This window comes from Cenococcum geophilum (genome assembly GCF_001692895.1).
Source record: "Cenococcum geophilum 1.58 unplaced genomic scaffold K441scaffold_42, whole genome shotgun sequence".
NCBI lineage: Eukaryota > Fungi > Ascomycota > Dothideomycetes > Gloniales > Gloniaceae > Cenococcum > Cenococcum geophilum.
The window spans coordinates 1385942-1403079 of NW_027137600.1; the positions used below are offsets into that span (position 1 = coordinate 1385942).

At 47.3% G+C, this 17138-nt stretch overlaps 7 protein-coding genes across 7 annotated transcripts; 2 read left to right on the forward strand and 5 right to left on the reverse strand.

The window, feature by feature from the left end:
• Positions 1–1427: 1427 nt before the first annotated feature.
• On the reverse strand, positions 1428–5465 carry K441DRAFT_642252 (uncharacterized protein). Its single transcript, XM_067646682.1, has 16 exons — positions 5314–5465; positions 4580–5261; positions 4474–4526; positions 3932–4413; positions 3817–3872; positions 3572–3753; positions 3273–3487; positions 3190–3216; positions 2760–3138; positions 2623–2704; positions 2517–2575; positions 2450–2459; positions 2198–2398; positions 2024–2144; positions 1884–1975; positions 1428–1825 (listed from the first exon to the last, which is right to left on the reverse strand). Exons 2-16 carry the CDS (start codon positions 5196–5198, stop codon positions 1485–1487), a joined length of 2919 nt encoding a protein of 972 aa, XP_067500579.1. The 5' UTR covers positions 5199–5261; positions 5314–5465; the 3' UTR covers positions 1428–1484.
• An 858-nt stretch (positions 5466–6323) lies between these two features.
• Positions 6324–9597, reverse strand: K441DRAFT_689137 (methionine aminopeptidase; the record flags this gene model as incomplete). The annotated part of the gene is made up of 9 exons (XM_067652269.1): positions 6324–7025; positions 7080–7358; positions 7415–7564; positions 8063–8149; positions 8204–8365; positions 8418–8681; positions 8732–9333; positions 9384–9506; positions 9558–9597. The coding sequence occupies 9 exons, from the start codon at positions 9595–9597 to the stop codon at positions 6324–6326; spliced, it is 2409 nt and encodes an 802-aa protein (XP_067500580.1).
• A 181-nt stretch (positions 9598–9778) lies between these two features.
• On the forward strand, positions 9779–10981 carry K441DRAFT_698750 (DnaJ-domain-containing protein). Its single transcript, XM_067653093.1, has 2 exons — positions 9779–10010; positions 10104–10981. Exons 1-2 carry the CDS (start codon positions 9832–9834, stop codon positions 10801–10803), a joined length of 879 nt encoding a protein of 292 aa, XP_067500581.1. The 5' UTR covers positions 9779–9831; the 3' UTR covers positions 10804–10981.
• On the reverse strand, positions 10905–12589 carry K441DRAFT_228266 (uncharacterized protein). Its single transcript, XM_067640632.1, has 7 exons — positions 12517–12589; positions 12384–12463; positions 12277–12310; positions 12136–12224; positions 12037–12064; positions 11390–11898; positions 10905–11314 (listed from the first exon to the last, which is right to left on the reverse strand). The coding sequence occupies exons 2-7, from the start codon at positions 12426–12428 to the stop codon at positions 11165–11167; spliced, it is 855 nt and encodes a 284-aa protein (XP_067500582.1). The 5' UTR covers positions 12429–12463; positions 12517–12589; the 3' UTR covers positions 10905–11164.
• Positions 12590–13847: 1258 nt separating this feature from the next.
• On the forward strand, positions 13848–14312 carry K441DRAFT_489380 (uncharacterized protein; the record flags this gene model as incomplete). The annotated part of the gene is made up of 1 exon (XM_067641966.1): positions 13848–14312. A coding segment is annotated over one exon (465 nt), but the record flags the coding sequence as incomplete, so codon positions are not given.
• Positions 14313–14859: 547 nt separating this feature from the next.
• K441DRAFT_698752 (uncharacterized protein) lies at positions 14860–15460 on the reverse strand (the record flags this gene model as incomplete). The annotated part of the gene is made up of 2 exons (XM_067653094.1): positions 14860–15015; positions 15067–15460. Coding segments are annotated over 2 exons (549 nt in total), but the record flags the coding sequence as incomplete, so codon positions are not given.
• A 103-nt stretch (positions 15461–15563) lies between these two features.
• On the reverse strand, positions 15564–16887 carry K441DRAFT_616927 (uncharacterized protein). The gene is made up of 4 exons (XM_067645770.1): positions 16505–16887; positions 16290–16453; positions 15952–16235; positions 15564–15886 (listed from the first exon to the last, which is right to left on the reverse strand). Exons 1-4 carry the CDS (start codon positions 16813–16815, stop codon positions 15707–15709), a joined length of 939 nt encoding a protein of 312 aa, XP_067500585.1. The 5' UTR covers positions 16816–16887; the 3' UTR covers positions 15564–15706.
• Between the last annotated feature and the right edge of the window lie 251 nt (positions 16888–17138).

Sequence of the window (17138 nt, forward strand, 5' to 3'; positions counted from 1 at the left end):
CCAGGCCGAAGTTGTATTGGATATGCTCACCATCCTTAGCGTAGTTTCCTTGGCTTAGAAGGGCGACGTTGGAGGTGCCCTTTGAGGGTATTGATGAGTCCCAGCATATTTGGATCATCTTACAGCACGGATGGTTCCACAAACTCCCCGCCAGCTCCTGTGCGACGAGCAACGAGCATCTCCGTTGCTGCACGCGAGAGTAGAAACCCAGACCCACTTTGCGCGTACCGCCTTCCATGTGTTTCATACACAGTCGCGTCAAGATAGAGAGGCTCATAAAGGGGGTAGAACCTATCGTCCGAGAGCAATTCGAATAGATTTTCCCAGAAGACGTATGTATCCGTTTCTAGGATCACATACCATGCTGCATTTGGACGCAGCTCAACCGCCCTTTCCATCATTGGGAGGAATCTGAATCGATCCAGCTTCTAGCCATCCCAACCTTTAGAGACATAAGATCCACCCTTAGAGCCAAGAAAACCTGCACGTTTACGTTTCGCCTCTGCTTTTTGAGCCTCATAAATGAAGAAGTCCGGATTATTCGTCCTGTATATCTATGGTAAATCCACAAGGACGTCAATAACCTCGTGGCTCCCGATCCAGTCGGAGTTGTCGGAAAAGATTAATAAATTTGTTCGGCGGCACGCAGGACTACAGTCGCAAAGTGAGTGCGGATTTTTGTGGGGATTCCAATACCGTTTTTTAGAAGGACCTGGATACGCTTCTTTTGGAAAACTTGAGCAGGAAAGGCATCACATGTTTCAACATTATCGCTAGATGGTCTTATGGAAGGTATACTATAAAGCCGTGATCGCAGGTTGGAAAGCAGTGAGAAAAATATTATCAACGAGACAAGAGCGACAAGGCCTTGCCATCTGCGGCGAAAGATAAACTTAAGCATGGCACTCGTCATAACAGGTATTAGCATTCTCAAATGAGACCTATTACCTAAACAGATCTTGACTTGTGACATTCCTTAGCCAGATATATGATATTAGTAGGGCCACGTTCTGACGTCTCGCGCGTTTAATACTTAGCATAGAAAGAATATTGCAAATACATAGCGGGGGAACATCGCACTATCTGGTGCAGTATAAGCGGCAATATAAGGCAATTTTACCCGAAACGCCAACCATCCCAAGGTCACGACCCTTGATTAACGTATAGCAATTAATCTTGAGGAAAATGCCACCTATGTAGTTAAGCGCTCACACGATCGTGCGAAGGCGATTATGTCCATGCTTGGTCGTCCAAGCATTAGCCCACTTATGCACTATCATTATCTGATAATGCCATGTTTTTCCCTGCTCTGGTAGATCAATTTCACTAAGCGATATATCATGCACTTTAAAAAGGAAGAAGTATTGGCTACATAACTCGTTACACTAATCGAATGTTCGGAGAAGGAAAATGCCCAAACCCCTACTCAGAAGCCATACCCAGATCTCAGCCCTAAGCCCGAATATCATCTGAGTCCTTCAAATTCACGCTGCCATTTCATGCGCTGCAGTGGGCTGTCTAGTATCACTAACAATTCTATGGATACTCACCATCTCCCTCCTGATCCTCGCCACCTCGTTCTCCACGCGCCTGCGAAACTCGGGGTTTCTCTCGCTCTCCAATGCTACGTTTTCATTCCTCAGGGTATCTATGTCATTCTGGACAAGAGCAAGATTGGCCCTAATCGCTTCTCGTAACTTGCTCTCATGGTCATAGGCTAGTGTAGAGAATTTCTTCCTGAGCTCTATTCGGAGTATTTCGAAGAGTATTTCATCGCTGAAGCCTCTTCGTATGATGGCCTTACATCTTTTATCACACCCATCGCCTGTTTGTAATACATAAGTATGTAGGACCTTGGTATGGGCGTAGAAGTTTGAACGAACCACTCTCCTGACTAGCAGCTCGGTATGAGTCCTCCATGAGCTGGGCTATGATTGAAGTGCGAATACCCGAAAACGCAGCTGTTCTGAGGGATCTGCTCCATGTTAATATTCATGGAAGCTGAAATGTACTTTGCACTCACAATAAGCCCTTTTCAAGCTCCACACGTAGCTGCTCTACAGAGGAATAAAGTAGGTTCTGTCTAACTCTTAGGTTGGAAGTTAAAGTCTCTAATGGAAAACTTTGAATATTAGTAGTATTAGCTAATTATAGTCAGCGGCCAGTATTTGACAGTGTGGCTGAGATGATCACGTACACAAAGCTATAGTCCGATTGAAAGTATCTTCGATCAAATGAGAACTTTCGGCCTGATCTGTCCTAATATTCTGGCAAAAGGTTTGCCACGGCGTGTTCATATATATGACCATTACTTTCATAGCCTCATCGTTCCAACAATGGCGTCCGACTCTGCGAGTTTCATAATCTCCGTAATTCCGACAGAATGCTGCGAAGCTCTCTATAGAAAAATTAGAGTCTGTTCAATGTGAGAAACATGAATGATAAATACTCTGATGCCACTGTAGTCGCTCTCGTTAGCCTTTACTGACGCTCTTACTATTCTCTGTAGAACTTACCCCCAGCCATTGCAAGCATGCGTTCTCTGCAGCAAGGCTCCATTGAGGCTTGCGTCCTCCTACCAATTATCAGCTCGGCAGATCCTCTCTATGAAATGGTACCAACCCATGATATCGAATATCTGTTCTCTGAAACGGCATTCCATTGATCGCGCCATTGCGTTAATTTGGAATGCTGGTGGTTTCAACTTTTAGAAACTTAAAATTAGTCAACAAGCGCGCCTAAATCTTCCAAGGACTTACTCCATCTAATTCACTTCGCATTCTATCTAGGACATTGCGAATATCTCGCTTTCTTTCAGCGCTCGCGCTTCCTGAGCCAGATTGTACCCAGAGTTCGATGGATCCCAATAACGCTGGGACGGTATTTTTCATGTACTCCGTTGCAGCACATAATTGGCTTTCTGCGATAATGGAAAGGCAGTTTTTCCGGACGTCAAGGACGCCACTTAGGCGAAGGATAGGTAAAGCCTCCTCTTTCGGCTTCCGTCGAAGTTCCCAGTATTCAGTATTACTGACGCAGAAAATCTTTAATACGCTACTGGTTGTCTGGTCTTGGTAAGTTCGCCGGAGGGACTCTGTGACCATTTGATTACGGGTATTAATAAGGTGACTTTTCAGTCTAAGTCACGCGTTAGATATGGTTTACGGGGATCGCCGTTACAATACTTACTCGAACTGATGCTTTTGTAACTGTTTCCTAGAAAGATCAGAAGCCATTAGCGTCAGTATTCCATCAGTCAGTTAGAGGCTCACTCTGTTTTCCCTCGCGAAATGTTAAGTCTCGTGAAATATTGGTTGTCTTCATCACCCATTTCCTCGCCAGCATCAACAGCAAGCATGAAATCTTGGATATCGGCCTTAATTTTTTCTAGTTCTTGCTCATCATTCGCAATATCTGTAGATATTCTTTTGACAGTTGCTGCAGCTTCCCCACACCAATCTTTCTCAGCTTCCTTCGCTCTAATGTCCTACATGAGATGTTAATTATATGGGTACGGATAGTTTTGCGAGATTCCAATGCCTGAAAATCACTGCAGCAGTTTGGTCCTTACATCAGACTTTGTACAAATAATTCCAATATTCGGCAATTTAGCCCTTTTGGCGAGCTCAAACACCCCCTTGACACCGGCATCAGTAGTAGCTCGACCAATGTAGCAGACTGCAAATATCTCATCACAATTCAACACGTATCTCTCGGTAATCTTCAAGCGAGCTGTGTTGAGATCGCGAAGGCCTGGAATCATTAACAAAATAACCTGAAACCAAAGTGATACTCTATATAAAGTATTCCACTCACCTGGAAGGTCGACAAGGATAAGACCCTTGCTCAGAATGTGTGCCTTCAAATAAATCCTGTGTTCGTCAGCTAGATGTGATGGGACCTCTATCGGTGGTCTACTGGGAAAACGAACTTGACCTTTCGAATGAACGGCCAAAGCGATGGCTCGTTCGAAGAGATAGGCTTGGATGCCAGCTCCATCAACTGCCTCGAGCATTGTTCAGCGCTAGCCACGACCTCCTTCCTCTGGACGCTGTCATTGGCTTCTCTTAGCTGTGGACAGGACTCTCTGGCCCATGTTAACAAGGTCTCAAGTACGGTTTCTTCAGGCCAATCGAGGAGGAATTGTTCGTTCTGTGTAGAGTAGTCCCGAAAGGCAGCTCGGAAAGTATCCTGAGCACGCTCGGCCTTATTCTCTAGGGCTTTCCGTTGTTCTATTCCTTCGGACGATGTATCATTTGCCAAGCTATGATACAATCGGTAGGACTGCAGAAGCTCCGTAAGTTGATCCCTAACTTCATTCACGGCGAAATACTCCGGCTCAATAGCAAAACTATCACGATCATGGTAGTGATACTCAGTCACAACGCATGTGCATGCAGCGCCGCTGTTACTCTGTTTTTCATGATTGAATTAGCGAAAACTAGCCAAAGAGAATAAAGACAGTCTACTAACCGCTCGGGCAAGCCCTTCAATGTCTAGCAACGAGTTTATGAGACTACTTTTGCCTGATAGCTATGAGCTATAGTTTCATCCTAAATGCCCACCGAAAATTACTTACCAACTCCCGAGTCTCCCACAAGGCCCATAGTACGGGTAGAAGGATATTGGAAACGACTCAGGTCAATAGCCTGTTGATACAGCCTTTGCATGGCAGAATCTGGCTCGTTATGTAACGAAGAACTTGCGAGAACGCCAACTAAATTAGCCATCAGGTGTTTTGCACTGGAAAATGATTGCTGAAATACAGGCTCATGGAACCGCTCCTGTGGAGGTAATTCGTCTACCACGTTGTGAGGGGATTCGTCAACATGTGAACCTGATCGACGTCGGGATCTGGATCGTGGGCGGCCGGTGGCACCTGGGCTGGTTCTATTCGGATTCGGGGACTCTGGATGGAGGTGTGGTGTTGAAGGGGGAGGAGTGCTCTGCGAAGGTTCTGGACCGAAGGCCATGTTTTTCATACCATCAGCGATAACGCTAACAGTAGAACTTCGAGTAGTCGGTATCTCATTTGGAGAATTAATCTGGCTACGTAGAGAGTATGTGGATTCTCTTCCTGTGGTAGGTCGGCTTGATTCATTAGAGGATGCTGATGGGGTGTGTGCTCCCGACGGGTTTACAGGAGATACCGACCGGTGCGGTTGGGATTCCGCTCTTGTGTAGGCTTGAGCTGGCATTTGGCGAGTGGACTGGCTATCACTGTAGATGTTGGTTTGGCCGTCACCAGCGAATGACGCAGACTAGATGATATGATTAGGTTCCCTTCGCTTTTGCTCGGGATCACTGAGGTACCTACCTGTCCCACCATAGCTTCCGAAGTCCTCACGGCTGGAAATCGGTAGATTTTTAGAAGAGAAATGAGACTATATCATCAATAACAATAATGAAGTTTGAAGACGAAGTAGGTAATGAGTGTAATGCGATATTTAAGATAGGGAACTAGTATTCGCATCAATCACGCGCCAGGAGTAACGGATGATTGCGGGTGAAGTTGCGGCACGCTTGCTGCAGGTGTGCGGCACAGCAGTCATGCCCATACCTGAAAAAGAAGCTCGGGTGTCTCTGTAACACTTGTAATAATATACGCGTAATTAGCTCGCGGAGCTGAGGAAATTGAATTTACAGGAATACATGTAGTGGCTGGATAAGTCATCGCGCAACCATAAGAGATAGAGGACCACAGCCACAATACGGAGTTTTTTCTTTGCTGAAAATATCGCACTCGGGAGACATTCACCTACTACTCCAAGGAAAATATAGGCCCGAATGTTGGAAAGAAACACTTAGCTGCCCTAAATACTCCATGTAGATTATGTAGGACGGCAACTAGTTTGGTTAAGCACTTATGCGGCTCATTGGCCTGATAAATTTACATAGGTTTCATAGAGGTATAGATTTGATTCCAATCCGGAATAAGTTTGGGTCGGTCCTGCATAGGTAAGGGTTGAGTCATGGGCACTTTGACGGCACATGTACTTGACTGTGTCTCGATTTCGGAGGCAAGGATAACGCATATATAGAAACTGCTGTAAGCTGGATATTTTCTGCTGCCTCGAGTTTCTAAACGTCTCTTTGAGGCGTCACTAAGCCGTATTAAGTTTGCTATTAGGTCAATTCGGCTATTAAAAGAGAAAAGAGAATATTCAAGGCAATTTATCTACGAAAAGCGATAAACGGGTTCGGAAGATAGCAATCACAACCATTTGATTTCTAAGTCACAAGTTAGTAAAAAAAAGCACACTTAGACATACAATATTAACACCAGAATCGAATTTCTATTAACGATAAATCATAAGCTTAGCTTATCTGACACCAGGAATGGGTGCACCTTTCGTCTCATTTGCTCCCAATTCCTCCTCCTTCCACGAATTCCCACCGACTTTTCTCCCACCCTCAGCTCGCTTCACGCGACACCACAATCCCACATCCTTGTCCCAGATGAACTGCCATATAACATACACCCAGCTCTTGTGATGTGGCAAATCGGCGTAGAACTCGTGAGCAATGCGGCTAAGTATGGGAAGTTTGGTCCAGGGAACGGCAGGAAAGTCGTGATGCTCATTGTGCAATCCCACATTATACGTGAGAAAGTTAAGTGGTCCATAGTATGAGAATGTCTCTGGAACAGGCACCATAGTCTTAGAGTCTTTAGCGGCGATGGGTTGCTTTTCGAAGACGTAGTGTTCGGCGATGAAGTGACCTGCGCAGGGGTGCAGAGAGCCTGCTAGGAAGGAGCTCATGACCAGGTATGCCAGAGCATGGCTACCAGCAAGCTTAACCAATACGAAGTCGAAAAAAACTTGTGATACAATGTTGAAGAAGTGTATTTTCGTCAAAGGGAGTTTGTGCACCATCATAGGACGGAGGGCGTAGAAGAGGATTTGGAAGGTACAAAAGAAGGCCTTTCCCAAAACAGAGTCGAGAAAGATGGCCTCAAGAGGTGTAGGGAGGTCGGTGTCGAGGCCATCAACGCCAAGCGATTTGTGGTGGGTGAGGTGATATGGCTGGATGAGTTTGTCAGTAATGCTTTCTTCTCAGCACCATCCAATTTTCCATACTCTAAAAGAAGCACTATACGGAATGCCAATTGGTAGATTGGCGAAGACAGCAAAGACTCGGTTTGCCAATGGTGACCTGAATGCCAGGTTATGGGATATTTCGTGGATGGCAAGGAAAAGGTTCTGGTTTGCCGTGGCTCCAATTATGTATGCTGTGAGGAAGAAGGGCCATGAGAAGACTGGGGTATTTCGAAGCAAACATGCACAAAAAATTTGAAGGGCTACAACAGCAACGACGAGGTATTTGGTGAGAGGTTCAGGTCCGCATAATTTGGTAACCTGTAACAGTTGTTAATGTCTGATCTACCTTTTGGGGTATTTGACGGCTGAAATACCTCTGGGTGGGCTTTTATTATGGCCTGCCGCCTTGTTCGGTGCGGTTCCTCAGTGTATGTCCAAAAGAAACGGTCGTAGTCAGTCTCGGCGGTGGGAGTAGGGGCTGGCTTCGTTCCCCCATTGGTGGTGGCTGAGAGCTTTCCGGAGGGCTTTTTTGGTCGAACAGTAGCAGTAGCGACAGAAGAACGCATCGTGGATAAAAACCAGAGGTCAAAATGGTGAAAGACAAGCCAAAATGTAGTTTAGGTTCCCATAAGTTTCGAGAGGCGACCGCTCTATGGTCAGGGACGGGGATTCGCGGCGTGGGGTGAGAGTCGCCCGACGATTCGATCAACTGCAAGCGAGAGAAGCCACAACTCAAGCTCTTGCACAGCCACACTTTGATTTAATGGTTCGCTCGAACAGCTTTGTCAAGTCCGTGGGTATAAGTCCAGCATGTCAAACGGAGATCGGAATCACTTTAGAAGCCCATTATCACGTTCACTGCAAAATTTCATGAACTCATAACTTTTCAAGATTTTCTATGCTATGTAACACCGCACTAGTAGTCATCTCCCCGACTAATAACCTCCTTTACCGTTGGACGGAGAAGGAAAGTCTGGAAAGATCAGTTTGGGGATTAGCGAACGAGCCTTTGGAAAACTTACATGTTCAAACTGGGCAGTGTAAGAGCCCTTGATATCGCAGAGAGGAGGATATCCCTCCACGATACCGGCAGAGACGAGGTTGTTCAACTACATTCTGTCAACACTACCCCGCTGTGAAGAGTGGAGGCAATAAGGACTTACTCCAAGTAGATACTTGTCATGTCCAAGACGATCTAAGTATCGCCTGCAGAACGGCAGAGTGCCGAAGTTCTTTGTGATAGAATTGAGGAGGGTCTTCGCCGAAGACACTCGTAATGCGACTTTAGGTGCATCTTCACGCTTCGCATAGTGGGATGTTTCCATCTGCAAAAACAATAAGCTAGGGTTTGAATATACCACGAATCTGGAAACTTACATCATCACGGACATATCCCTTACCAGTACTACCAAAAGTCTCGATAGCAAAAGTCTCGCCCTCTTCCATTTTCGTTTGATCGCCACCTTTGACGATTGGTACGGTTTTGCCGCCGTGGATGTTATACTGGCCAATGCTGTGGCCGTTCAAATTCCGAATACACTTTACGGGAAGCATTTGACCGTTGAGTTCTACCTCATAACTCTCCATGACTTCCTGGATAGCGGCACCAATGTCGCACATTCGAACATCGATCCCTGCTTCCTACGGTATGGTTAGTCATAAAAGAAAAGAGGGGAATTTTGCGGGCATACCCTAATTCCAGTGTTTGTCGCCTCTTTGACAGCAGCAAGCAAGTTATCATAGACCGGGTCAAAGGTCATGGTAAATGCGCTGTCCACAATCCTTCCATTAATATGGACTCCGAAGTCCACCTTCATAACGTCCTCCTTTTGGAGGATCATTTTATTTCCAGCATTTGGAGTGTAGTGTGCCGCACAGTGATTGATGCTGAGACCAGTTGGGAACCCCATACCGCCCTTAATAGCATCACCCTCCTCAAGGCCTTGATGTCCTGTGAGGGCACGAACACTGTCTTCAATCCCTTCAGCAATCTCCGTCAATGTCTGGCCCGGCTTGATATTCTTCTGCGCCCACTGCCGCACTTGACGGTGCACCTCTGCACCCTGTCGGTACTCTGTGAGAAAGTCATTGTTCATGCGGTCTAAGTGGCGCTTCTCTTCGCTCGTGGTTCGGTAAGAATTTTCGTTCCTGTATTCGCAGATCTCGCCTTCAGGGTACTCCCCGTTCGGGAACAGTTGGGAAATTAGAACACGTGGTGGGGAAGTCTGGACTTTAGCACCTGCTGTGCCAGCCTTCTTCTTCTTTCTTGGCTTTCTCTTCTTCTTTTTGGCCGCTACTCAAGTCAGAAATACAATCTTAAGAGAAAATAAGAATGCAACGAACCTCCATTAGCACTAACTTCTGGCGCTCCATCACCGTCCTCTTTCTCATCGTCAGACTCGTCGTGACCTACGTCACCGTTCTTTGGAGCAACGCCGTTTGGAACCTTGCCGTTGGATTCCTCCACTGCAATAAAATTAGGGAATTTTCATAGTAAATCTAGTATATAAAACATACACTTGAGATTCGCAATACCGTCTGTCGCTGCCGCAGTCATACTGTACAGCCAGGAAAATAGGGTTGTATGAAAGGAGAGGTGAGCGTGCAAGCGCCCTCAGCCTTTTTCTAAACCCCAGCAAATCCGAACGCCGCTGCAAAACCGCGGAATGCCTTCGCTCGCCTAAACCTCCCCGGACGGGCAAATGACGTTTCGAAAGAGCCTCTTCATCTATATTCACACGACCACATCACTCCTGCAAACAACACCACCTTCAATACGACGGAATGAGGAATGCCACTCCACCCATCTCCTCTGCCGCGATTGCAGCGCATACAGCAGCCATTATGCCTCCGTCTGCCGCCTCTATGCACCTCGTTCCACTCCTCCATAATTCGCAATGCTGATACTATACCGAACCACTACGAGATACTAGAGCTCCAACCCAATGCATCGCCGGCGGATATAAAGCGGTAAATTCCCCTCCAACTGCCCTGAACAACCCCAACTCTCACCCATCCTTCGTCTCGCCGACCCCGCATACAAACCACGTTAACACTAACCAGCCAATTCTTCACTCTCTCCAAACTCCACCACCCGGACAAAAACCCCTCCGACCCCACCGCCTCAACCCGCTTCGTCCAAATCAGCGAAGCATACCACATCCTGTCCTCGCCCCAGAAAAAGGCCTCCTACGACAGCGACCTCCACGCCCAGCTCCACCCCTCCCACCGCCACCCGCCCGGCTCCCACAGCAGCCACACCACCAGCTACGCAGGCTCGCGGCCACCCAGCGGCCTCAGCAGACGACGCGCCCAGTTCCGCGGCCCGCCGCCGAGCTTCTTCAAGAGCGGGGGCTACGGCGCGCAGAGAGCGAAGCGGGCAGCTGGCGCATCGCACGCCCACGGGGAGGCATCCGATTCAGCAGGCTCTGCAGACAACACGGGGGCTGGGGCGGCAGGTGGATTTGGGCCGGGCCAGGCGCCGTATCAGGAGCGCGGGTTCGATAACGACGTGCCGCATTTTGATCGCCAGGGCCATAAGCGCACGCACGACAGCGTGGCGCAGCATTTTCAGAAGCGGAAGACGCAGAGAGAGGGTGCGCATTTTGCGGAAGACTTGGCCAGGAGTGGAGGGAGTTTGTTGTTTAATTTTATATTGGTTGGAGGGGCAGTTGTGTTGATTATAGTGAGTAGGAATCTTTTTGAGAAGGACGACGGGAAGAGGAAGAAGGGAAGGGAAGGAGGTGGAGGCGAAAAGCCTTAATGGACTTGGTAAGAGTTGAATGAAGATCGAGGCATTGTATATATGGATTTGGATGGATTAGGGAAAGCATAAAGCGCAGGTCGCTAGGAGTCTACTGGAGTATGATAGTAATACCCGTAGCTCAGACTAGGATTTGCACCACCTTAGGGACATCAATTGCCAATATTGGAGTTGTGAGACGGATGCATTGAGCCAAATGTTATACATGCCAAAACGCACACAAGCGCTCAGCTCGAAGCATCACACAGGTGAATATCCCCAAATCCAGACTCGCTATGGAGGCGCTATTGAAATAAAACTGCTCCCTCCTTCCATCCCCAAGTCTATGTAGCCCGTTTACATTGTACAGTGTATAGTTTGCTTAACCCTCGAACGTAAAGCTGGTGCCGAACTTGTGGCCAGCCTCGTTTAGCTTCTGGGTGTCGAAGGAGCCACCGATGCCGAAGGTAAGACCAGAATTAATCTTGGTGTTGTAGGCCAACGAGGCGATACCACGGTCGTTAATCTTGGCCTTTAATTGCAAAGTTAATACATCGCTACTGCTTAAACCATGCTCAGGAATTAAAAAAAATAGTTAAGGACGAACCTTGGCGAAGGAAAGCGTGTCTAGTTTGTACTTGCTGGCAAGCTCAATGCCAACAGTGGAACCGCTCTTGGAGTCCCAAGTAGCCTTGGCACCGGCCTCAACACTGGGGTTAACCTTATGGTAGTACGAAGCGGTGAAGATACTCAAGCTGTTTGTCGCAGTGACGGCGGCGCTGTAGACGGGAGTGGTATAACCAAGGGCAGCGGAGTATCGAGTGACGGCAGCCTTCTGCACATCATATCCGACCTCACCACCAACCACGAAACCCTCGTGACCGAGCACACCGTCACAGATAGCATTCAGCTTGCCGCTGGGCTGGTAGTCAAAGAACGCGCGGGTATGGAACATTGGCTGCTTGAAGTACAAGTTCACTTTCTGTCCCTTGTTACCCGAGGCAGGGTTGAAGTTGCTAAGGACCTCAGCCTTCAAGCCCTGAGTGAAGGTGTTGTCAAGCTCGACCTTGGTATTTAGAAGGTTGGCCGTGTTCCATGACTGGGTGATGCTGATGCCTGCGCCATTGCGAATCAGTCGACATGTTATGCTAGATGCCACCCATCCGGGCGGCTGTAAGGAGTGGAATAGATGTATCATAAATCCTTTCGTGAAATGAACTGGTATTAGGAACCTCAGAGGAAAGACGTATATACCGTTCTTAATCGCCTTCTTAGCTTCGATCTGCGAGGAAAAAGACAAGTCAGCGGTTCATCGCACATAAGAAAAGTAATGGCCTTTGGACAGAGTCTTACAGATCCAGAGACGGGTCCATCGTGCGATGAAGTCCCTTTCGCGGTGAAAGCAACACCGTTAGGAGCTTTCAGCTTAACCTCCAGCGCAGCTAAACGAGTTAGAAATCTGATCGGAAAAGCAGTTCAATTGAGTCAACATACCCGCTGCGGTGTGGTAAAAGTCCTTGTTGATAAGCTGCCGGGATGATCGTTAATCAATGGACCGTAATTATAGATTGGAGATGGCATCCAATGCTTCGTGCACGTACGTCGTTGGAGGGCTTCGCGATGTCGGAGAAGGCGGGGACAGCCATCTTGAGAGCACTTGGAATGGGGATAGCCTTTGTGTCTGAGGTTTTAGATACGTCTAAGAAATCGGGGGTGGCATCGTGGAGGTCTTACGGTAAATTACTGTGGGTGTAGTTTTGCTAGAGAGCAGTGAAGAAAATCAAAGAGACGGATGGGAGGCCCTGAAGTGATGAAGCGAAACGCTTGGCTTTGGCTAAAAAGGCCCCGGCGGATTCCGGGCGCCGCCAAATTCCCAACCAGCCAACAAACAAAGCAACGTGCACCGTCTCAGACCTCTACCGCCATGCCATTGAATTGTCCCTTCTAATTCATCCTATTATTTAAGGCTATTTGAAAATAAAACTATTCTTCCTATCTAACTTTGTGGTGGAAGCATTCAAGAATCTAATTGTTTTGTTTTGGCTACTTTGTCACAGAAGTTTTTCACAGGCAAAACACTCCTTGGCTGCAAGTAACCCGAGAACTCTGTCACATCATCGGTATCGTAGATACTGCCGCATGGTAAATGCTGAAGGTGGCAAATGAAACTCAGACATACAAAGGACTGAACGAATTGCCTCCCAGCCTCCTGATCATCAAAAAAGCACTTCGCATTGTGCGGGTGAGACATTTCTTCATATCCTCCCCCACTTTTAAGCCTCTTGAAAGACACAAGCTAGTTTTAGCTCACACCGCGCTCCTGCGCTTTGAAATATTTTATCGTTTCAAAAACCGGTAATTCTCAGCAGTTTATACACCATCTATCATCCTTATTTACATTATCACTCCATTAGAAATTTCCGAATCTAAGCCAATTCCGACACCTCACCATCCCTTTAACCCGCCGAGTTGCGTCCAACTGTTATCGATAAGGATTTAGCCAATCAGATCAATAGGATCAAATTGTCGTGCTCAGGAATATGAGACTGGTGATCCACTAAATATCATATAAAACAATCTATCCCTTCCGCTGGTGTATTTCGTCCTATTGTTATCGATAACAGTAGGAGTGGAAGGGATATCGCTTATTCCTTAGAGTTGAGTCGCTTAATATGAGGTAGCCAACACTCGTCCTTTCTGCGGAACGGAATCTGACATATTTTACACCCAAAATGCGTCTTTGGCCTCTAAAAAGGTGCAAAATCAGGCAGCGACCACGGCTCTGGTGGTGAGTTTTTAGCAACCCGATTCGGTTGAACGTTATATTAAGTCAGCTGAACAAGATCTGCATCATTAGAAGTACGACTAAAAGGCATGGTTGATGGTAATGCATTGATCAAATCTATGTAGGCAGTTTTGATTCTGGTGTTCCGCATGGACCATGTACCAGATGGACGCTGGCGGGTTAAAGGATTAATAGATAGATGAGTGCAGGTGGTAGGCGGGGAGGAAGTTGGACAGATACTTAAAATCTGGATTGGGTAGAAGAAATTTTGTTCCAAGTTTGTAAGAGCTTTACCACGGCCTCGTGTCCGTCCTCTGCTGCGTACGATAGCGGCGTCTGCCCGCTGTCGTCCTTTGAGTTAGCCTCGACGTCGCCCCGCTCGACCAGCAGCTTTACTACTGCCTCGTGCCCGCTCCCTGCCACCTACGATAGCGGCGTCCGCCCGCTGTCGTCCTTTGAGTCGGCCGCGACGTCGCCCCGCTCGACCAGCAGCTTTACCACGGCTTCATGCCTGTTCCCTGCCGCCCGCGATAGCGGCGTCTGCCCGTTGTCGTCCTTTGAGTCGGCCGCGACGTCGCCCCGCTCGACCAGCAGCTTTACCACGGCTTCATGCCTGTTCCCTGCCGCCCGCGATAGCGGCGTCTGCCCGTTGTCGTCCTTTGAGTCGGCCGCGACGTCGCCCCGCTCGACCAGCAGCTTTACCACGGCCTCATGCCCGTTCCCTGCCGCCCGCGATAGCGGCGTCTGCCCGTTGTCGTCCTTTGAGTCGGCCGCGACGTCGCCCCGCTCGACCAGCAGCTTTACCACGGCCTCATGCCCGCTCCCTGCCGCCCACGATAGCGGCGTCTGCCCGTAGTAGTTGTCNTTTGAGTCGGCCTCGACGTCGCCCCGCTCGACCAGCAGCTTTNCNACNGCCTCNTGCCCGCNCCCTGCCGCCCACGATAGCGGCGTCCACCCCCTACTGTCCTTTGAGTCGGCCTTGACCTGAACGTTGCCGTCGTCTATACTAACCAAAACAGCTGATAAAGGACCTAATAGGCCATATGTCGATATGATGTGGAGAACGGTTGTTTCCGTAGGCGGGCAATTCCTTGAGTAGTAATCAAGCCTGATATATGTCTTCGCCCATTGTTGTACAAGGTCGTCCGAAGGCCAGTAAAGGTAATCTAATAGATCTTCTTGGGAAATTCCGTTGCCATGGGCTCGTTCTGCGTGTAGTGCCCAAGATATTATAGCGTATTTCAGGAAAGGGAATTTTGCCATTTCCTTCCTTTTCCTCTCTTCTCCTTCCTCCCAGTCTTCGCTTTCTTCCCAGTCCTCGCTTTCTTGACGTATCTCGTGCATATCAATATAGCGGATGCATGACCTGGACAGTTGATAATGTGCCCAGCCTATAGCCATATCAACAGATTCCCAGTTGCTATCAAGAAGGATCTCGGTACCGTCTTCTAGGAGGAAGTCATTGACGGATTGGTGAATGAACTGGACAACTCGTGTACCTTTCTGTACTCGGATTTCTGCCAAGCCGCGAGAGAGAGACTTCACCATTCTCTCCATTTCCTCATTACTATCTGTGAGAATCCCTTCATCTTGGTATTGCCGAAGGGACTTGTATGGTAAATCCGGTTGAATAGCTATGGCAAAGCGTAATTCATCTAAGGAGAGAGGTCGAAGGGCGAAGAGCACCCAATAAATAAGGTCTAATACCTCCGGCCTTTCTTGTTGGCTTATGCGCTCCAGGAGTCCCCGATAGAGTTTATGCAAATCTGAGGGGATCTGCTGGATTTCTTCTTTAACCTTCTTCACCGCCTTCCCTTCGAGGAGCAGCTCTTTGACTCGGTTGACGACAAGACGAGCCCATTGAAAGATACCTGATGCTCTTTCTATGATCATATCTCTTATCTCGTTGACCTTGGCATTGTTGTCTGTCAGACGTCCTCGAACATAACTTACGATATCTTCATGGTTTTTTTTTTCACGCAAATTTTTGCATGATGGAAAAGAGGGATGATTTGTCAAAAGGCTATTTCATTGATTCATGAGGAATACCTTGCAAGGTGTATACTAACAGAATGACTATGTAGAGTCCACCCCATGAATCCACAACCAAACTCTATAGCAGCTAACATGCAACATCATCTATGCCGGGAATAATCCCGCCTTCCGTATACGTCTAACAGCGATTGTCCGAAGATCATCGACCGAGAGGTCAAAGGTATCGGCTGGATTTCTACCAGCGGGTATTGCGGACCCGAATAGCTGCCCTCGGGTAATGGTAATGACTTGAGCTGTAGTAGTAATCGGTGTTGGGAGAATAGTCTAATTCCGTCAGCTATTAACTTTTATATTTAGACCTGAAAGATGTTAGACTGTTAAATAATTACCTCAGTTTGTAGCAGTCTCTTATTTCCAGTTGGATCCAGATCATAAACTTCAATAAATGCCTTTACCCGTTTACCTGTTATTTTAGTCCACTTAATAAGTAAAACTACTTGAACAAAGCCTGCTCCGCCCTTAAGCCACAAACTTGTATCCTGATGAAGTTTCGGAACAGACTCTGTCCATCCAGCCTCAACTACAACAGTTGGAATATCTTCGTTTTGTGGAATAATGGCCTGATCCGGTTGCTTAGATGAACTAATATAGGGTGGTCCAAAGTTCGTAATAGCTATCCATCCTAAGTTAGTGGAGATAAAGCTTAATAGAAGATGGTAATACTTACTAGTTCCAGAATAAATCTCTAGGAGTCGAGATTCGGCGGCAGTGATAAACCCAGAAAGAATCATTCTCACTTTTTCCTCACTTAGCCATGGCTGATGGCAATCATGGATGAAATTTGGCATAATGTTGATGTGTAGAGTCTGGGTGTACGAATTGTAGCCAACCCTATCGAGGAATATTAGTAGGAAGTCTTTGAGAACTACAGTAGAAGTTTACCTATGCCCTACCACCTCTACTCTTCTGTCTTCATCTAGAGAATACGCAACTTCGGAACCAGTTTCTGAGTCAACGCCTTCGTAAGTCAAGAGCTGATGCTCCGTGGCTGCTGCGATAGTGCGACTAATCTGGATGAAAAGTTCCAGGGCCGAGAGCTTTTGGTTATTCTCGGTGTTCTTGCGATTACTCTGCCTTGTTATGGGGGTCTGCTTCACCTGATTGGAGCAGCTGTCATCAGATACGGACAAGGAGGAGCTGTCATCAGATACGGACGAGGAGCTGTCAGATGCGGATGAGGAGGAGTCAGACATGTTGGTGGGGTATAGGAGGAAGGTGTTGTGTTTGTTGAAAAGAAGGCTGGTGGGATATAGAGGGAAGGTGTGTTTGTTGAAAAGAAGATCAGTATTCCTTAGCATGGCAGCGTCCAACGGCTTGGCAAAGTCCGCCTATTTAATGACGTATTCCACAAGTGAATTACCGACACAAGCGAGTTACCTAAACCAATTCCTCACCAAAATCTATAAAATTCACAATAAAATATCTTAACAACGACCAAAGAAAAAAATCTAAAAATTTAATAGATTATAAACATTAGTTAGAAAAAGTAATTATTAAAATTTTATAAGATAAATCC